The sequence below is a fragment of the Anas acuta genome, chromosome 4 (assembly GCF_963932015.1).
Source record: "Anas acuta chromosome 4, bAnaAcu1.1, whole genome shotgun sequence".
NCBI lineage: Eukaryota > Metazoa > Chordata > Aves > Anseriformes > Anatidae > Anas > Anas acuta.
Genome location: NC_088982.1, coordinates 60,893,868 through 60,915,264, shown reverse-complemented (window position 1 = coordinate 60,915,264; position 21,397 = coordinate 60,893,868). Strand labels below are relative to the sequence as shown.

Genomic DNA, 21,397 nt, shown 5'->3' with positions numbered 1-21,397 from the left:
CGTTGTGGAGCAGTCGCTTTCCCTAATCTAGGTGAAAGTGCCGCTGCGCGCTCCCCGGCTCTGTCTCATCCGCAGCGCGCGGCTTAACATTCCTGCCTGGCACGTGGGGCTCGGGGAGGGAGCGTGGGGGAGGACCGAGCCGGACACAAAGACGGCCGGCCTCTCACCGGAATGGCATCCAAGCCATCTCAGCTATCCAAAGCCCCAGATGCCGGCATGTGCGCCCAGCCTGCAGCCCGCTGAGCGCACAACAAGAGGCAATTACGGCACAACTCGGCCGCTGCAGGCCGAGGGAGGCACGGAGGGAGGCACGGAGGGGGCCGTTTCAGCCGCGCTTTTATTCGGCTGTGGGGGTTCCTCGAGCTGGCAGAAATCGCAAGGCTGGCCCACGTCTGGGTGCTAAAAATGGGAGCAAGTGGGAGCAGCGTGCCTGCGGGAAGGAAGGAGCCGAAGCGCACGGTGCCTGTGTGACTTCTGCACGCGCGTGGTGAAGCGGGGTAAATATTTGTTTGCTAACTGGCTGGAAATACCCGTAGAGGTGGGGAGAGACTTCTCTTTCTTGCTGTCACCGTGCGGACCTTTCTCTCATCTTTTCTCTCGTGTGTTCAGGGCATTTGTAAGGTGGTTACGTGCGGGTAGGGCACATGTAGCCCCACAGCCCCTGAACTCCACGCGCAGGGATTTTGAATCCCAGCATGCAGATGCTGGGTAATGCGTTTTGTGCCGTGGATGCTGCAGCTGAGTTCCCTCCTGCCTGCTGAGCATTGTGCAGCTCCTCCAGAATGCTTTGTGAGGGGCACTCGCAGGGGCTGAGCACTGCCTAGGTAGAAAGAGCAAAGCCTGGCTCTTACAGCCTGCCGGAGCAGTGACAGAGAGAAGAAAAGGGCTACAAGTGGCTTTCTGTGACGTTTTCTTTGCACTTTTTAAAAACCAGCCTGATGCCCCTGCCTCACCCCTTCTGTGTGCGTATTATCGTCTTCTTTCTTAAAACACTTGTTAATGCAGGGTGCAAAGATGGAGATTCCTGTGTGCTGATGCTCACCTGCCTTTGGTTTCTTTTGACAGGGACACGCATGCAGCGAAGGGATGCACCAACCTGTCTCCCAGCCCGCTCAGGCCGGACCGCGTGAGCTCTGACTTTCAGCCCAGCAAAACCGCGTGGTCGGGGGGAGTTAAGCTGCGGCTGAAGACCAGGTGAGAGCGTGTGCATCCACGTCCCTGTCTGCTGCCTGTGTTTGGTGGCTGCTGTGCTCGGAGAGTGGCTGGCAAACTCCACTTCCCTTTCATGGGAGCGAGGGCAGCAGCAGTGCTGGGCTGGAGCAGGGTGAATCTCCAGCATCTATGGCATCAGGTTTTTGGAAGAGGTACAGGACAATTTCTTAACCTCACATCCACCTTTCCCTGTGGTTTCCTTGCCCTTAAGACAGTACCAGGGAAATGAAAGGAGCTGACCTCTTGGGCCTTGAGACAAGGATCAGCTTTGCTCGATGTCAGTAAGATGTAATGCAGGGCTGGGTGTAAAAATGTTCTTGTTTGGCAGAGGGCGACTCGCTGGGAAGGGGTGCTGGAAGAGGCGTCCATCCTTTCCAAAAGCTTCGTCAGTTTTGTCTCCCATAGGAGATGGGGGACCAAAATACCTCCACAGCACTGATGTAAGCCTGCAGCGGCTCCCCAGCTTTAGGTGCCTGGCTTTCCAAAACCTCCTTGCTTCTTCCAAGTCTGTGAGTGTTAGGGGAGTTTGTGTTCATGACAAGCCTGCTGAGAGCCTATCTGAATGAGTCAATGTCTTCAGAAGGCAGCTTCCTGAATTGCTCTAGATCAACCAGTGCTGTGGTGGAGCCTGATTTCCTTCCTGTGTGCGTGCAGTGTAGGGCCAAATCCTACAGGGCTTGCTCAGGCAAAGCTTTTAGTGGCATCAGAAGAGCTTTTTGCATCAGCCAGGCGGTAATCTGGATGAACTCATGGATGTTTGTGTCTCAGTCTGCTGAGATTTGCACCACGAGGCAGTGACTTTTATTGGCAGCATGAATTCGGGCCAGACCGTGACCTACTTGAAGTCCAGATGAGCCGCTGAGGAGGGGATGGGATGCATGTCAAGTCACATTCCTATCTTACAAGCAAAGGTGCACATCTGGAGCAAACTCACTGGCCTTGGTGGAGGTGCTCTAGCTTTTAGCCACTGCTGTCAGTTACAGACCCTGGCCCTGTGCATCTCCTCTGGATGGAGCAGATTTTAGAGGCTGAAATCTCTCCTCGAGCTACTTTAATCAGGGGCAGATTTATTTATGACTCCGAGGGTGTGGGGCTCTGCAGTTCCTGAGGTATGTGACCCACAGCAAATTTGGGAAAGAAGCTCGCCACGCATCCCCCACCTTTCTATAGCAGTGAGTTATTCAGGACATGCCTGCTGTAAATCCTGCTGGCCTGTCGATCTATCAGCAGATATCTGTAGAAGCTCCAGAGTTTAGCATTTCACTTGGATTAGCTTGTCTTTGGATGTGGTGCCAATGTTTTCCTTCCCTTTTCTGGCGGTGTCGGAGGCTGTGTGTGCCTCTCTCCGTGGCTTAACTCGCGTTGAAGCTTTGGTTGCAAGCAGGAAGTTGCTTTAATGTATAAGAATTTGAGTGTGGGAGGGCATTTCAGCCCCAACTGCTTCGGCTGTACCACTGGGTGCAGTCCTCCTGCTTGTTTACTTTCTGCAACACGCCCACGGCGACAAAGGCTGTCGGCAGTTTCTGAAGTTCAGGGTGATGAACGAACATCCTTAGTCAGAGGGGGAAGCCAGAGCTCAGGACCGGTCTCTCAGGTGTCGCAGCGGAGCATCTCGACCTTCTTCTCTCCCCCTGATCATCTCCCCATCAGGATTTTGGTGCGGAGTGCATTGGGGCTGCCTGTGATTTGTAGCCCTCCAAGTGAGAGCAGAACCCAGCTGCCATCTGCAAACTCGCCCTGAGAATCCCCTTGGTTACCTGCCGCGCCCCATTGTCCGCGTTGCATTTGGATAATCAGGCTCACTGGGCAGCATTTCTGCTGCCAGCCCCCGAGTTCCTCCGAGGAGCTGAAGGAGACTGGGAAAACACATTCCTTCCATTGTTTCTAAGTCTCTCCTGTTGCAAGTTGCTGTGTGTTTGATATCAGAGGGCAAAAGAATCTAAGCTATGCTTGTTTTTCTGTCTTTTTAACTAATTTACCGACCGGAGAAGAATGAGAAAAAATTATTTGAATTAAGCCTGTTGGGCCAATTCATCAATGAGGATAAATCAGCGCAGCACTGTGGCTTCTGCAAAGATACAGGCAGGTTAAACTTAGGTCTGGCAGCTGAGTTTTTCTACCCGTGCTCTGGGAGTTGATGGGAACGCCTGGAGAACACATAGCAGGGGCCTTCTCAGAGATGAAAGCTAAAACAAAGACTCTGTCAGTTGGCCAGCTGTCTCTTTTCCATGTCTGTCCTTTCTTCGTCTTTTTCCAGTGAAGGAAACAGTAAAACTGGGGCAAGATGAGTGAAATTGCAGAGGGTCTTTAAGCCAGTGCTCACCAGCTCCTCATCCCAGCCTCTGTGTGCCCCAAGTACCGAGCAGGAGACTGCAGCAGCTCCCCCACCTCTAAGGCACAGCCCGGTGTGAGCAGCACAGACAGACTGTCCTGGCGGCAAGTGTTTTCTCAAGACAGAGATCTGAAATACCCCTTATTCTGCAGTTTAAGTCATACTTACCATGTGGCTTGGTAATGCTTTCTTAAAAAAAAAAGGAAAGCTGTCAGAAGATCCCAGTAGGACAGAGTCCTTGAACCCGGTAATCAACAAGAATGAAGGTTGTATACATCACCTCTCGCACTAATAACCAAAGCCCCGCTGTTCCTGTTGAAGCCTGCTGTCTGCTTAGTGTCAGGGAATGTCAGTGGGACCCTTTCGTCTAAATACTGCCTGGCAGATGGATGCTCAGGCGAAGGGAAAGCGAAGCAGCAGCGCACGGCCCAGCTCCTGGCGCGGCACTCTGCGGTAGGGCTGCTGGGTGATTCTCTGCGAATCACTTCGCCTCTTAAGGCCCTTGTTTCCTTTTCTGGAAAGTGGGATAAATGCCCCTTCCTTGGATAAGGCAGCCTAGGGGTTACCAGAGAAATGTGATAACACAGAGGTGTGATGTACAAGACCAATAATCATTAATTACAATGTTTGACTGTTCATGAGTTCACCCAAGGAGCGACTGTTGCTCGCAGCTGCCGTCACCTCTGAGTGATCTCAGGCCTTTTTTCTGCAGCCCAGGGGAGAGCATTTCTTTCAAGAAAAGCTGTTTTCTGTCTCCTGCAAACTCTGCTGCAGCACTTGATGCTGTCACCTATCCAGAGCCATCCACACCTCGCCCCTCACCAGGGTCAGCATGGCAGACATTGCTGTCCCCTTGGTTGTTCCCTTCCACCAAATAATCTGTCCTCATTTTTATTTTTATTTTGTCTGCTTTTGGTGTTAGCAGAAGAGGAAGGCAGACAGGCTGTGTCCTGCCACTGGAGTTGAGATGAATGGTAGAAGGAATCTGTTCATACATCCACGTATGTGGTTGTTATCTCTGCCTTTACCCAGGGCTTTTTTTTCCCTGTGGTGGTTTGGAATGGAGCTTGTCCCAAAGAGTTGGTGATGGTAATGGTAGGAAATGTGAGGATTAGCCTCTGATGCTCTGCTTCCTTGCCCCTGAGAGACGTCAGGGACCTCAGTGCCTGTCTGCCAGTTCAGACACAGAGCTCAAGGCCACGTCTGATGCAACCCAGACATCCCAAGTGATGCTCGTCAGAGGGAAAAAAACAAACAGCATCTGATGTGGGCTGGAAGCAACAAGCAGAGACAGCATCGCTGGGAAAGGTGTCTGAGAGAGGAATGAGAGCGGACTGATCTGGGGTAGGGTACTGAACTCAGCTGGGATATGGTACTCGAGTTGTTTTCTCTTTTCTGTGTGCGTGTTAAAGACCAAAACTGCTAAAAGCTGTGATATGCTTGGGGGGGATTCCTTGTCTGGGGAGAGAGGAACATACTGCAGAAAAGAAGGTTGCGTCCATACATTTGGCCTAAATGTCCTGATGTGAGATTTTTGTCAATGCTTTATTAGTAGTAGTATTTAACTTAGGGAAAGTTTTAATCTGAGCATAAAGACAGGTGGGGGTGCAACTCTCCCTTTCCTTCACAAGTGAGGAGATTCTGTTTCTCCAGATTTATGACGTGAAATACCATTTCATATACTTCATGTCTTTCTAATGAGTTCTCCTCATTTTAATGAAAATCGTGGAGGAACAGAGCACACTCCACATCTCTTCTGCTGTTGAATTTACCCAAAGGGCTCCGTGAGCCTAAAAAGACAGATCCAGTGAAAGACACACCAAGCTGATGCCATTATGGCCCGACTTCTTCCTAATTGGCCTCGTCTGTTATGCTTATTTTTAGAACCATGCCTGAACCTTAATTAAGAGCGACGTTGCTTTGAGTAGATTGTGGCCTCGCTCTGTTGAAATCCTAATAGGCTTCTGAGTGCTTTAGTTTTTCCTTCATCTCCTGCTTAGTAGCTGGGCACAGGGACTGCAGCAACGCGTTAGGATGGCTGCAATGGCACAGAGCAAACCTGCTGACATTAGATCTCTTTGTTTCTTCCCATCTGCCTGATCATGGGGAATGGGTTCCCACTGACCACTGCCCCTGCCTGCATCCACAGCTTGATTTTGCTCCTCCAGGAAAGCTACTTTTCTTGACTAGTTTTGATGCCTTTCTCTTCAGCGTTGCCCATTTCTCTGCTGAGGGGGGTTTTGAAGCTTGCTGGGACAGGGACAAAATGCACACAAGGTCAGTAGTTAGAAAGAAGACGACTTGGATGATGTGTTTGCCAGGCGTGTGACTGCTGAAAACTTAACTTCCTGCAAGCACTGTGGATGAGTTGCAGGAAAAATAGGTGGGTTTACTGGGGCATGGAGAACTCAGAGCTGCTACTCAGTCAGCCGCAACGTCCCCTCACTGCCTATCAGTCATTAGCTTTCTAAAAGGCTGAGTTACATCCCCTTATTGTCTGCAAGGAGAAAATTAAGTCAGTCTTTGTGAGGCAGGGGAGGAAGCTGCTTCCTTCCTGCTTCTCATCCTACCATAAAAACTGGTCCCCATGAACTGAGCATAACAGTGAGCATCCACCTGCACTTCCTGCTGTCGGGTCAGCAGTGGTTGGTGTTGCTGCACTGCTCCTCAGCCTCGGGCAAAGCGTGCAGCAGGCTGCTGGTGACCTGGAGGCAGCTGTGAGAAATCTGGAGTCTGTGGGGTTGTTAGAACAGCTTTTTGTCCTTTTTTTTTTTTTTTTTTTTTTTTTTTCACACAGCTGGAGGATGGCTGAAGCAAAGCCCTCAGGTTGTGCATGCTCTGTGGCACTGGCAAGGAACAGCACATAAAGAACAGAAATTACACTGAATGTGTTGCTTTGTATGGTTTTAGTTTGTAAGCATGGGAAAAACATAACCCAAGCTTTTTGTTATACTGTGAAGAAAGCTTCTGACGGCTGTTCCTTAGGTGCTGATTCATTTGCAGTTGGTGCCAAGCTATCTTTATAAAGTGTACGCTTCCATAACTGTTTTGCATACAAAGCATAAAAAGAGTCTTCTACAGAGATTACAGAGGAGAACACACTCAGTTCTTCCTAATAAGAGAAAGGTGCAGAACTATTACTGCTAAGGACCTCAGAAATGTCAGTACAGTCCTCACAGCCCAGACTGCGTCAAGACTCTGCCAGACTGTGTTCGAGGAGACTGCTAATGTGCCGGTCACATTTCTGTCTGAAACTGCTGTGACGAGGATAGGAAGAAGGAGCACCCAGATAACACCAGCTGGACAAGATTAAAGGCTTTCTTTTTCTCTTCATTTTCCCAGTTTACGGTGTGAATTTGGCAGTATCTGGTATGTCATCAGTGTTAAAGTTGCCGCAGGACCTGTTAGCTGCCAGCATTGCATCAGCTCCACTGCCTGCCCCGAGTATCTTTGCTCCAAGGCATCTGTCGGGGTGCCAGCCTGACCTGGATGGCCAAGTTACCTCATCACTGGAGGTGTCCATGAGGAACCAGGGGTCTCTTTTCCGGCCTGGGCATTTACAACTGAGGGATCACTTTCCGCATCGTTTGAAGTGATTTTTTTACTAATATGTTTGTCCAAACTCTTTTGCAAGTATAGTACAGGTGTAGCCCTTGAGGAACAGGTATAAAGGATAAGGGATGGGGTGGTTTATTATTATTAATAAAGTTCCGCATTTTGAAATCTTACAGATCTTAGAACAGTGTCAGCTCTTGCTCCTGGTTTTGTTGAAGGCAACTGAGCTATACCAAATTTGTACCAATTAAAGGTCTAATTATTTATGTCTTCACTCAAGTCAGGAATTAGCTGCTGCATTTGCAAGTTTTATCACTCAGCCAGTTTGTCTGGGATGAATCAGGATCTGACACTGTGGGTTTTACAAGAGCAGTTCTGCCCCTCTTGCCAAGAGGAGTTTAATCGTGCGCTGCTTTTAATTGCTTCCTGACAGTTGTGCTCTGCAGTAGCACCAGCGTAACCAGAAGCTGTTGCAAGCTTGGCAGATGAACCACGTTCAGCTCCCCCCAGATCCCTAATGGGAGATAGCTGTTCTGGAGACACTGCGTTGCTCACTGCTGTGTTACGCTCCAGTTCTAGCCCTTTTCCCTTATTGGGCAATAATAACACTAATTATAAACTAAGCTTAAGGAAGCAGAGTGAAGCAAGGTGCTATTTTCAGGTGTCACAGGAGGCTGAAGGTAGGAATTTCTGGCATTCACCAGACACCCACACGCAGACAAGGCTGTGCCATTCTCCAGCCCTCAGCTCCGTGTCAGGGACAGTCTCCTGACTGATTCAGGGGGGACTGGATCAAGCCCTCGGTCTCTGCCGCTTGGTGCACGCGTACCTCCATCCTGCCTCCTCCTCAGAGATCACCTGCGTGAGTCTGCAACATGAGCCGGAGATCATGTGTACTGCGGCGCTTCCTCTCTTGGCTTAAGCTCGGCTAAGATTCGGTTACCCTTAATCCACGTTTCCAGGATCAGGTAGGTGTGGAAACAATGCAAGGTTATCCTGCGCTGAGCTGGTACGGCATGTCTTCTGACTTCAGTTCACAGCTTCGCCCTCCGTGTGTTGTATTGTTACAAGGATACTGGCCAAAAGGGTTTAAAATATCTGTGGCTCAGAGGATTGGCTCTGCTACTCCTTGAAGCTTTTTACCGATCAAATCAAGGGCTAATGTGCTTTGCTTGTGATCATCCCTTGTGCTTTCACAAGTAAAAGATTGATGCTGGGGGCTCATACTCCTTCCAAGTACAAAGAAAGTCTTTAAATCTCTGCAACGGAGAAGGCAAAAGCATGGGGTTTTTGTAATAAACAGTTTTGCCAGCTTTCCATCCTGCCAGCAAGTTTCCTTGTTTCTTGGGGCAAGGAGCGTAACGAGAGAGCTCTGTTTTAAACACACCTACACATGAAATGGTAAAAGGGTGCTTGGTTCAGCTCACCCCCTATAAACCTCCACTTCAGCTCTCCTTAACACAATCTGTCACAACAAATGGTGAAAGGAAAAAGGTGTCCCATTTTTATTCTTCTATCTGATGATGAGGGAGTGCTTTGCCCTTCTGAAATCTGCATGGAAAACCTCCTGGTGAAGTGGTTCTGCTTCTCAGTGTCTGCCAACGCAATTCTGTGGAGCAGAACATCAGTCAGTGCAAATGTCAGTTTGTGCCGCTACGCAGTCTGACCCTAACAAGCAGTTTTTGCCTTGGACATTTTCCCGTACCCTTTCTTTTCCCAGTCTCAGGCAGTGCTAGGAGAGTCCTCTCTTGGCCTGTGTTTTATATCTGCAGAGGGCATTTTAGTCTGTTTACATTATTCAGGACATGCTGCACCACGAAAATTTTGGTGAGACAAGGACTTGGAAGATGTGTCAGCGCCTCTTGGCTTCATGCTTTATAGGAGTAGGCGAGGTTGACCTTCAGGCTGTCACATTTGGGATTTTGGTGCTACACAGGTCCAGTACTGCTCCTCGTTCTTGCAGGAAGAGTTGGAAACTGCAGGGATGCGTGCTAGAGCAGGTGAACGATCCCCATGAAGGGAGGATTAAAGCCGAGCACAAAGGCTGGGGCAGAGGAGAGTCTGCGCGGCACATTCAGGGTACTTGATTGCTAAACCCCTGCTTCGACTTTCCACTGCACCATTATGTACTTGAAATGAGGTTGTTGGTTGTGTTTTTTTTTTTCTCCTGAGAGCTGCTGGAAGCCTTCTTAGTGTTGGTGACTGGAAGAGCCCCCGGCTGGCTGCGCTGTGCAGGATGCGGCAGCAGGACAGCTGCCTGGCTGCACGGCACCTGGCTGTCACATCTCGTCCTGCATTTCTATAAGCACCCAGGAGAGATCAAAACAGCATTGTCTGGGCTTCCACCCCCTGGTGGCGTGTGATCCTTTCAATGACTGCACCAGCAGTCACTTTAAAATGAAGGGAACCTTTTGAGAAAAGCGCTCCTTCTGCATCCGTAGGAATCCCATGCTGCCAGCCTGCTCGGTGCATGGTGTGGGAGTCCCACAGGCAGCCCAGCCTGAACTGCTCCGTGGGGATGCTCGTCTGCCCGTGCTCTTTGGTTTGCAAACACGAGGGGGGACGTGTGGTGTGAGTGCTGGGAATGGCTCATGATTCGCTCGGGAAAGACAAAAATGTAGCAGTGAACAGAAGTGAGCATTAGTAATTTTAAATGCCTCTCGGTGTTTCTTCACATTCCTCTTCCTTGAAGGAGCTGGCCTGCTGTTTACATGCGAAATCCTTCTGCTTTTACCTAGGCGGAGTGAAACTCCAGGCCGACCTCACTCCTGGCATTCAACCAAACTTGCGGAGAACCAACCCGATCCCAGCATGATGCAAATATCTCAGGGCACGCTTGGCATCCCCTGGCCTCAGTCCTACCACTCCAGGTAAGCACTACACAGCTGCGGTCCTGTGCTGCACGTAGCCAGAGGCGTAGAGCCACCAGCTTTTTTTTAATTCTTCTTTTTCCTCTTTTTACATACCTTACGTGGGTGTAGAATCAGGCTCCCAAGCTAGCGTGCTTCTAAGCCATCCCACAAATCCTATGTCTTTATTTCCAGTGTCACACTGCCTTCGGGGAGGCTCTGCCTCGTACCCAAGTATCCGTCTTGGTGGTGCTGACTGCAAGGTCGCAGTCTACATCTCAGGCTCAGGAGTGAAGGAAGGGGACAAAAGATTTGATGGCAAAATGTTACCGTCTGCCTCCATACAGCTGGTGGGTTTACAAACGGCCAGGGTTAGGATCAGAGGTAGGAGGGTTTCTCTTCCTCTTTGGTTACCCTGATAAAGCAGACGTGTATTCCTCAGTTAAGTGCTCTGTGAGGTGACTAACACCTATGCAATGAATTGCTTTCAAAATTCCCCTTCCTGCCAAGATGGGAGCCCACTGCCAGCACACTGAGGCTCTGGGTACTGATACAGGAGCTGGAGTCCTGCGCAGCGTCCTGCAAAGTGTCCCCGTGCAGAAACACAGCAAATTTATTTCCCCAGCAGGGGAAAAGAAATCCAACATGAAACCGAACCTATTAAGGAAGATAAAGGTTTGGCAGCAGGGCTGCTGCACCCATCAGCATCGCCGAGCCGCTCTCCAGCAGCACTGCATCACTGTCAGTACTCCCAGGGTGAGAAGTTCAGCCAGGGATTTCCTGCTTTTGGCAATCCCCTTCTGCAGGGGTCAGTTTTACCATAACTAGGCAGTCAGTGCGGTGCTTTGTCAGCCCCCAGAAGTCTAAACGAGTAACCTCAGTGCTGTTAAACGAAGGTTGGGTGCGGGCCCTCTGGTTTTGGCTTTGGACTGTGGTAGAGGGAGTCTGGAAGCAGCGATGCAGTCCCAGTGCAAGGAGTGCTCAGTACAGGGAGAGGAGCACCCAGGGCAGACAAACCCTTTGGCCCCTCTGAGCAGCACCAGAAGGTACTTGGGGGTGAGCCCTGGGACAGCTTCTGGGGGGACAAGTTTAAATTCTGCCCTCTGAGCATTTTCCTTGGAAAGGCAGAAGGGTTTGGGGAGCAGGAAATTCTCCTTAATGCCACTGGGATTTAAACCTCACTTCTACAGCCTGGGCAGAGGGGAGGAAAGAGAAAACGTGGCATTAAAAAAAGTGAGCGGGTGGTTACAGAACAAATGTATGTTCCTGACTGGCCTTCGGCGCAAATCATCCTGTGGTGTATTCATTTCCCACCCCAGGGCTTTGCTTCCCAGCCACAGCTCCTGGCAGAGCATTTGGCTGTCTCCTGGAAGCCTGAAGAGGAGCACGGGGAACACCTAGTGGCCAGCTGGCCACAGCTGCACTGGGCATTGCCAGGGAGATTTTTTAAATATTTTGTTAAACGTTTAGTGGTGCATTCAGATGAGTAAACCAGAAAAGGCACCTTAATTCCCAGGGCTGCTGTGCATCCCCAGCTGCCCTGCTGCATGAAGTAGTTTTGGGTTTGTTATCCCAGCAGGGTGAGGCACATAAAAATGGTGAGGCACATAGAAATGGAGCTTGCCTTTCTTCTGCCAGCCGAGGCTGCAGCTTGCACCCTGGCAGCCCCGGGCTCCATTCCTGCTTGCAGCTCGGAGCCCTGTGTGGGACAGCAGCTTCTCCTCTCCTGCTGCTTTCCTGTGGCTCTGCCAGCATGGCACCTGTAGCTGCACAGGGAACCAGACAGAGCCGTATCCAAAGGAGGGGAGCTGGGAACAGAGGGAGGGAAAGCGAAATCACCGGGCTACACTCCACAATCCTCCCTGCATTTGCTGGAGTCTGGGAGGAGAGATTAGCCAGGGGGAAACTCCACAGAAATTTGTGATGTCCCCATGTGAGGTATACAAGACCTGCATCCAGCACAAGGAGCTCCCTTCCAGCTCATAGAAAGATCTCTGAACATCCTTCTTTCTGAACACTTCTCTGGAGGCCATGAATCCTCTGTCAGCACGTATGTTTCTCAGAGCAGGTGCCAAGGTGCCCCTGTACCTGCGGAGTGACATGGTGAGGGGGCTGTTCTCAAACCATTAATATTGTCGCCCCCCCCCACTTGCTTCCACGCACAAACACATGCATCTCTTCTCTGTCTCGTCAGCTTACTCTTTTTGCAGCAAACAAACTATCCTCGGGACAGCTGAATTTCCAGGAAGCCTGCCAGGGCATAGCCTTCATCTCCATAAAAAGGAATGAAATGGGGAAAAAAGGAAGAGATTAGATTCCCCCCAGAACTCCTCTCGAACTCCTCTCCTCCTCCTCGGTGGCATCAGCCCTCATTCAGCTTTCCAAGTGCTTAGGATAGGTTTGATGGGTGGGTTTGATCCTCCCTGGCTCCAGAGATGCCCTGTCTTTCTGTCTGTGCTTCCCTCCTCCCTCCCCGCTGTGGTAAATAAGAGCCATGTGTTGCAATGTCAAGCAGTTCCTCTTTGTGAACTGGGATGACTGCAAACAGGGGATGGAGCAAGGCCCAAATATGGGTTTTCATCTGCACTTCTCAAAGCTAAACATCTTGCTTCTGAGCTCACTTATAAGTTGTTGTGCCTCTCCTCCGCTCACAGTGGGATTTCTCTCTTCTCTCGCTCTTCCCCAGCTCCTCGACCAGCGATCTCTCTGGTTACGAGCATGGCTATCTGAGGAGGAGTCCTGACCAGTACAGCTCCCGGGGCAGCATGGAAAGCCTGGAGCACTCCTCTCCTGGCTACCACCCGTGTCACCTGTCCCCAGCCAAATCCACCAACAGCATCGACCAGCTCTCCCACCTCCACAGCAAGAGAGACTCGGCCTACAGCTCCTTCTCCACCAACTCCAGCATCCCCGAGTACCCTGCCCCGCCGTTCAGCAAGGAGCACTCCTGCTCCACAGACAGCGTGCACTCCCGGGGCGGCCCGCAGGAGGGAATGAGGCAGGCTGACATCAGGTACGTCAAGACGGTCTACGACTCCCAGCGAGGGATCTCGGAGGAGTACGAGGTGAAGTCCTCCGCCTTGCTTCCCAGCAGCGAGGCCCGGGCCTCGCTGGATGGCCGCGGCCACGGCAGGCTCCACGGCTTCAGCCGGAGCAGCGCGGCTCCCTCCTGGGCGCAGCCAGCCCAGGGCTCCTCGGACAGTGAGAGCCAGCCCCCCAAGGGGCCTCCCTTGCCTCCCGCTCGCAGTGACAGCTACGCAGCCACCAGGCATCACGAGAGGCCCAGTTTGTGCTCCGGCCTCGATCTGAACAAGCCCAGCCGAACCCAGCCGAAAGGGGCCTGGCCTCCGCTTGCCAGCACCCTCTCCCAGGGGCCGCTGCTCAAGAGCCACTTCGGAGAAGGGCACCTGCACACGGTGCTGGAGAAGAGCCCCGAGAGCAGCCCCACAGTGAAGCCCAAGCAGAGCTACTCCCAGCCTGGGCAGCCCCTGCTGCCTACAGGGGTCTACCCGGTGCCTTCCCCAGAGCCGCACTACGCCCAGGTGCCCCAGCCTTCTGCGAGCAGTAACGGGATGGTTTATCCAGCTCTGGCCAAAGAAAGTGGCTACTCTGCGTCTCTTCCCATCTCGTATGACAAAGGTGCAGCCAGCAGCACGCTGGGCTTTGACGAGAATGGAAACCAAAGCACTGCAAACAGGTCGACCGTCTTCTACCAGCCCCTGGCTGCTGAGAGGAAGCACGATGCCGCAGCCAAGCTTGTCCAGCAAAAACCTCCTAACACAGCAGGCCCAGAAGTCTACCTGAGCACGTCGAGGAAGGAGGAGCTGCTGCCACCTTACAAGGTGGCACACAGCAACCGTGACACCACAAGCACTGCCCAGGCCTCCAAACACAGTTTGCAAGCCCCGCAGCCCCAGCCGAGGGATGCTGGTGAGAGAAGAAGCCCTTACCAGCCCAGAGAGGACTGGGTGGCTGAATCCCAGGAGGACAGAAATGGCAACACGCAGATAAACGAGAGAGATGCTGCCGCTCCCCACCAGTGGGGGCACAGCAAGGCCAAGCAGTACGGCTTCTCCTCCTTGCAGAACATCGCAGAGAGCGCCAGGAGGCAAAGCAGCTCGGAGCTAAAGGAGACACCACCGGGTGAGGGTTATTCCAGCGCCAAGCTGTCCTTCTTGAACAGCAAAGAGGAGAAGGACCAGAGGGGACTGGGGCCCAAACAGTGGAGTGATGCAGACCTGCAGGCCTTTGCGAGGCAGGAGGAAGAGGGCACGAGCGTGGCCCCGTTCCATGCTGCCGAGCCAAAATACGAAGAGCCCCCTTCACCGCAGCACCAGAAAACCTCTGATTTTGGAAGGAGCCGGCTCAGTTCTAGCAGCACCCAGAGCGTTCCCTACGGAAAGCCAGACCCCATCAAGTCCCGCTGCTCTGTACTGGAGAAGGTCAGCAAGTTTGAGCAGCGAGAGCAAAGCACTCAGCGGCCCCACAGCGCCGGCATTCCCAGCTTCGGCCAGCACTACGGGCCCAGCAGGGCGAGCCAGCCCCCCAGCACCAAGTGCTCCCTGAACAGCCTGGAGGACACGCGCTGCAAGCTCGGCTCCCGCGAGCCCGTCCAGCTGCTCGGGGAGCTGGGCAGGGTGTCCAGCCCCTCCGTCAGGAATGGGAATTTGGACGAGGTTCACTGGCACTGCGTGGAGCTGCAGATGGCAGCTTCGGCGAAGCAGACGAGGTGCAGTGAGTTCTACAGCCCATCTCCTGAAAACGAGGTGCAAACAAGGGCGGCTCCACTGCCACGGAGCAAAAGCACGTTCCAGCTGGGAGGGGAGCCTGAGAAGGAAGTCCTCTGGAAGGACAACGTCCAGGATGCCCACGGGTCGCAGCTGGACACGCCGTTCAACAGGGCCTACAGGAACAGCATCAAAGATGCCCAGTCCCGGGTGCTGCGGGCCACCTCCTTCCGCCGCATCAGCCCCCCCTTTGGGAGCACACCCACGAGGACAGCCCAGCGGCCTGCCTCGGCCCACGTGGGCATGAGGAGCACAGCGGCGTCTCCCCACACCCCAAAGGAGAGGCACAGCGTGACGCCGACGGAATGCAGCCTCTCTGCCCTGGACTACACCAAGGCACAGCACGTCTCGCGCATCGGGGGCCGAAAGCGGCTGACCGCGGAGCAGAAGAAGCGCTCTTACTCGGAGCCAGAGAAGATGAATGAGGTGGGCATCTCCGATGGGGAGCCGTCGCCTTTCTCCTTCCAGAAGAAAAGCCTGCATTTTGTCTTCCCGGAGCACACAGTGGCTGACAGGCGGAAGATCTTTGAGAAGGAGGGCAAAGCTTCTTCCACGGCCAGCCTCTCCAAGCCGGAGCTCAAGCAGCTCCAGCAGAACGCCCTCGCCGACTACATCGAGCGCAAAACGGGGAAGCGGCCGTCCTCGCAGGACGTCGGGCTGCTCAGGGAGCGCTCCCACAGCTCCTACCTGCAGGCAGGAGGCCCGGACAGCCAGAGCCTTTCCTCCGCCTCCAGCATGAATTCCCTCCAGGACCAGAACCTCTATCGCCGCAGAGAGTCGGTAGAGAGGGTAGGCAGGACGGGGCGGATGTCTTCTACCCTTCCTCCCGGGCTCGTGGGCTGCTTTGATGTGAGCGGAGATGAGCAGAAGAAAGGGCACCGGGACGGCTTGGTCACGAGCCGCCCCAAAACAGACCGGTGCTGGGATCACAGGGCCAAAACGGAGCTCACCAAAGGCACGCAGACAGACCCGCTGGGCCTGCGGGGCCAGCCTTGCTTTGGGAAGCAGGAGCAGGGCTTCGAAACACCCTCCTCCAGGAAATCTGGGAAGTCGGTGTCTGTGGAAGATTTGCTCGACAGGTGCGACAATCAGCAGAGGAAGGGGTGTGTCCCCGTGCACACGCGTTCCAGATCGTCTCCCACAGCAGATAAGAAGCACCAGGTAGGTGCAAATGGGATCGTGTTTGGGAAAGCAGGGCTCTCCAGACCAGGGAAAGAGGGGGGATATCAGGGAACAGACTGCTGCTCTGTCACAGCAGTTACTCCTTTGATTGCAGAGGTTAAGTGCTTGTTGAAGTGCAGACCGTTCATTCCATTTACATCACCGGGACGCTGGTTTAAGCGCTTGCCAGTGGGGTGCTGCTGCTGCTGCTCTGCTTTCCTGCTGCTGGGGCTGCTTCAGGGATTTCAGAGCTGCTGGCATTTCAGTGCCTGTGCTGATGATAACGTGCTTGTGGCCTTCCTGCCCCTACCAACCCAGCTGAGGTGTCCCAGTTCACCTGCCAGCATCACTGAGGAGGCACTGGGACGTTTCTGGTGGGGTGTGCCATGAAGGTGGTCACACGCTGGTGCTGCCACTCTTCTTGTCTCACTTCCCTAGTGCAAAGCAGAGAACCTCAAAGGCTGCTTGAGGTTCTGGTGCTCTGCCCCAGCTCCCACTGTGGCCAACAGTGCTGGGAAGTGCTGGGCAGAGACACGGCCAAGTAACCACTGTGTTTGCCTCCAGCCCTGGGGGGAAGCAGTGCAGAGAAAACCCCACGCAGACGCCGGCCGCTCTCTCCATGTCCCCTGCTTGGTGGCTGGGAACATTGCACTGATGTCACCAACGGGGAATTTGACTGCCTCTGCTGACAGTAAATAGCAGAAACAGGCGGACTTCTTAAAGAACAACTGTCCAGGCCAGCTCTTCAGCTGGCTGAAATCTGGTCGGGCCTATTTAGGTCCTCGCAGCTGGTGAGACGCGGAGATTTGCAGCAGTGGTGGGTCTGATGCCGGGCTCCATCACAGGGAGGGGGAGGAAACAACCCAAACGGGTGGGCAGGCTTCTCGCAAATAGTCCAAGTGTTTGGACAGCCTCGCATAGTTCAGGGACAGCTGAGACTTGGGACACCTCCTGCTGTTCCTCCACTTGTTGCTGGCCCAGAACAAGTCGAGGTGCAGCGAAGTGGCACCAAGTGAGGTAATGGAAAGGGGGCTACAGTGAGAGCGCTCCGCTGTGCTCTCAGACACAGCCCAGACCAGGGAGCAGGGGAAGGAGCCGTCCTCCCAGACCCGTTGTGTGCTTCCTTCTAAAGGTCCTCTCTCAGCAGACCTCAGATCCCCACTACATTTTTAAATCAAGAGAATGCAAAAGCAGCTTGTGGCTATCCAGTGACCAGAACGTATTCCCAAAGCCACTGCTGTCTCATCCTATCACCAGTGTTTTTCCAGACCAGGCAACAGGCTCTTCTGGGCAACTGCATAGCACTTGCCCGTCCTGAAGCCTTGTGTTCAGTGGGAGGGCAGTCCTCAGTAAAGAGTTAGGGTGAAAACCACACTGCAACTCCTCTGCCTACAGGAACAGTCGGAGCAGCAGCAACAACAACAACAACAACATCCAGTTAGAGGAAAATCACTACAATGTACTTCTCAGTGCCAGGTTGGACAACAAGCAGCCCTAGTTCATGTCTCCCCAGCCTGCTGTCTCAGGCAGGGGACAGACAGGGAAGTTCTTGAGATCTTTATGTTCCCCCTGTCAGCTCATTTTTAATCTTGAATATGTTCAGCAGACAAAGCAGAGTTTCTGCCTGTTGGAAGCGGACTCAAGGAAGACGATGAACAGCGGTGCAGACCCGCTCACAGGGTCTTAGTTCAGGTCCAGAAAGAGGGTAGAGCCCTTCCTGCTGTTTTCCAGAGTGATTTGTCTGTATCCACTTCTGGAGTGAGGAAAAGCATGTTCTGAAATCCCAGTTCAGGAAGGCATGTTTGACTTCAAACATATACACCCAACTATGTGTCTGTTTGTAAAGGAAGTATATTTGAGTGCTCTTAGCTCAGTTTGTTTCTGAACTGTCTCCAATGCAAAACAACAGTTACAAAAGTCGTGGATAAAGCTAAAGCAACAGGGTGGTTTTTTGGAGACCTCGTGTGATTTTTTTTTTTGTGGGAAATGTTTATTTCCAGTTTAGCAGCAGACTTGTCTGCCTCACTGTATATTTTTCAGGGCCTTGTGTACAGTGTATAATGTTCCTTGCAGGCTGCATATAAATCACATTGCAATGTCACTGCAGGAATTTGTTTAAAGATATAAAGGAATTGATAGCCGTGTGGAATTATTAGCTCTAGTCTTCCGAGCAGATTCTCAGCCTTCCTTCCCTTCTGCTTTTTTAGTCTGTCTCAGCCCGCATATCTCCCAGCTCCTGGCCTCCTAAATCAAGATCTGCTCTTACCCTTGCCCTGCAGCAGCACTGTCCAAAGAAGCAAACAACTAGGGGTGTGGGGAACAAGCACTGAAATGCTCTGTGCTGATGAAAAGGTCATCTGGGAGAAAATACCAACATCTTCAAAAGCAGGCACAGCATTTGCTTTCGTGTCTCGTAACAGTCTGGTGTCCCATGGCAGGAGCTGTAGGGCAGAGAGAATCCGATTTATGAAGCTATTTCAAACCCAAAATGTCTCTGGTTTTAGATGAGATAAGTGCCTAAAGAGGAGGTAGGTCCTGCACTTCAGTTTTCAAAAGAACCAAGTGCCAGCCTGCATGGCACCTCTGCTTGTGTCTGGAGTTTCCAACCTACGTGGCATTCAGCACCTCTCTGCAGCAGTTTGGTCCTGATTTTGCACTGGACACAGTTCACTCACTGCTCAATTTCCCTGTTTCAGGCTGTTTTAATGATGTCTCAGCCTCTTGCTTGCATACAAACCAGCAGTGAGCACACAGGTCCCACTGATACCTTTGGGCAAGCTCTCTTACAAGAGGCGAGGAGTAGCCGAGAGGTTCTCAGAAAGTGTTCACCTGGATATGTCTGCCCACCAGGTCCCAGTTTTCCACCCAGCACTATATGGCACATGCAGTGCTTTCTTACGAGGAAGCACCAGTGTTTTGTTCTTTTGATTCCTGCTTACTGCTAACACGCACCTTTGCACTCCAGGAGCTGCTGAGAAGGGAAAGCAGTGAATTTGGCGCCATGGTGAGAGATCCTTTCTACGTGATCAGCGCAGGAGCCAGGTAGGTGTACATTTGTGTCCCCTTGGTCACTGCAGGGCCAGCTCTTGTCACCCTGCTGCCAGCAGCAGTTGTGATGTGTTGTCTGTGTAAGCAGGTGTGTAGGGACAAACCAGAGCAAATGTCTGCGTGGACACGGTTCTGGGTGTGCTGCGCCCAGCAAAGGTAGAAGGAGTAAGTTGCTGAGAGCTTTTTTTGGCCACTAGAGACTTTAACTCACTGTAAATTCCTCCTCTGCAATCCTACCATTTCGGAGCCTGTTTCTGCAGCAGCAAGTTGTGTACCTTCCAAAATGTGTTTGATCTGCTGTTAGAACTCACCTCCAGACATTATCCTAACTGAAGGATACCAAAGGAAAAACTACCAGGCTGCCCCACTCTGTCTGGCTTTCTCCAGTGCAGGGTGCTGCCTCCACCAGAGCAAGAGAACATCTGCGTGGACTAAAATGGAGAGATCTCATTTATCTGGGAGCTTTGTATTTAGGCTGCTTTATTTTGCACAGGCAGGACATTTGCTCGGCAACAGGAGAGAAATGTTTTTAAAAATAGAAAAGTGTAATCATAAAACTCATAATATTAGGACTTAGGTAACCATCCACTTAGCAATAGATTGTTTTGAAGTTCCCTGGGACTGAAGTTGATCGTGCTGTATTTACTTTTAAATAATAAATAGCTGTTTGCCCTGAGCTCCGAGTGCCCAAACAGCTAAGTCATATTACAGTAAAAACCACCAAGAGGGACTAAAAGAATTGTTCACAGAGGAGCTCTTACAAACTTTCAGTAAATGTTGTCCCACTCCGTTGTCACACTGGCAGTTAACACTGCTGTCTCCAAAGGTTTCACCATGACAGCTGGAAGGAGAGGAAGGCTCCTAGTCTAGCTGAATCTTACTGGCTATTAATTTTTGGCCCTAAGAAGACATAGATGTTGTTTTAGAGTTCTGCCTCCAGGCACGTCCTTTTATGATCGTTTAAAACACATTCTTTCTCTTCAGTTTGGACCAACTTTCTCCTTTTTTTTCCTGAAAGAACAACACAGCTTTTAGTTCATCCTGCCTTCCCATTTCTTCTAGAGCTTGCATTTCATCATTCTCAATTAACTATTTTCTACTTTATTTTTTTAACCCAACCTATTTTCCAAGTAATGGGGTGGAACAGCCAGACTGAAAAAAAGTTTTTTGTGGCATGAAATACAGGTTTCTCATCTTCATGCTTCATTGGACAAAGATTATTGGTATTAATCTAACGGTTTTGTGATGTTTCTGCTGTGCATCATGCATGCTCTGCGAGCATTTTTCTCCTGGGAGGGATGACGTTGCTTTCCTTTCTTGATCACATTTGGATTTCCCCAAAGATAGAACAAAAGGAAGGGAGAAGACAGGAAAAAGCCACTGACTCTCAGGACATAGGTTCCCAGCACAAAGGCTGCAGAGCACTCCCCGTGAGCCTTGGCTGTTAAATGAAATGGGTTTTGTGTTGCTGAACTTGGAGTGAACTAAATGAGAGTGGGCATGAGTTTAGGAAGTGAGTGGGCTCTGCCTGTGCATTCCTGAAGCCATAGGCAGTTTTGCATTTAACTCTGAGTGGGAACAAGATCTGAATCCTCTGCAGACTGAAAGAGATGGGTAGATCAGGACCTTAACCGTATGCCAATGATTCACAGAAGGATTTCTGCTGTCGGGTGACGTTGAACCTTGTCCTGCTCCAGTGTGAGTGCGTATGTCACCATCTGGGCTGTGGGATTACTGCAGCATCTTTAATCCATCTCTCAGGAGATGCAAATCTTCGTCCTGTGATCGTCAGCCCCCAGTAGCTATTTTCTAGCCGGTCTTCTCACATGTAACTGTTACCATCCTACCTCTGCCTGCAGCATGCTGCATGCCTGGGCCCTTCAAGGGAGGCAGTGTCAAGCAGTAGGAATTACAATTCTGTGTTCCCTTGGGACACAGCTGTTTAATGTGCTGGAGAGGAGATGGGACCATCTCTACTGCCTCTCTTGATGGAGGAAGGGAAACTATCAAATGGCCAAGTTACACAAGCCCTGGTCAGCAATCATCTGGTCTTGCCACACATGCTGTGCTCTTACATTGCCCCGCAGGTGCTGGCTCCTAAGCCCTGTTGGGAATGGCTGTTTTTCTGCCAGTTTAGAAGCCACAGTTGCCTCCACAGTAGGAGAGAGCTTTAAATTAGAGAATTACCATCTGGTGTTTCTGACAAACATTGAGCATCTGAAAAGAATACACATTGCTACTGTCCAGGAACCACAGACAATACCAAGATCAGTCTGTCTGGGAAGTTTCCCCACCCCCAGGCAAAGGCTGCCAAATTCTATTCTCAGTTACACCAGAATAAAGCCAGAACGACCCATGTGTTTGACAAGGTTGTTCTTAATTTGTACCAGCACGCCTGAGAGCAAATTTGGGCTCCAAGTCTCAAACATCACGGGCTGGCAGCATTAGATTGT

The 21,397-nt window shown here is 51.6% G+C and overlaps 1 protein-coding gene across 9 annotated transcripts in view; it reads left to right on the top strand.

Moving 5' to 3' along the window:
- Positions 1–21,397, top strand: part of SHROOM3 (shroom family member 3) — a 144,365-nt gene that overhangs the window by 112,920 nt on the left and 10,048 nt on the right. For 7 of the 9 annotated variants that reach the window (XM_068679241.1, XM_068679248.1, XM_068679243.1 and 4 more), the window contains 4 exons: positions 1,066–1,194; positions 9,838–9,969; positions 12,635–15,896; positions 18,862–18,938. In XM_068679241.1, coding sequence (XP_068535342.1) covers positions 1,066–1,194; positions 9,838–9,969; positions 12,635–15,896; positions 18,862–18,938 — 3,600 coding nt within the window. Of the gene's footprint in view, positions 1–151; positions 498–1,065; positions 1,195–9,837; positions 9,970–12,634; positions 15,897–18,861; positions 18,939–21,397 lie in introns of those variants that run through there. The other 2 variants (XM_068679245.1, XM_068679246.1) reach the window with 2 other exon arrangements.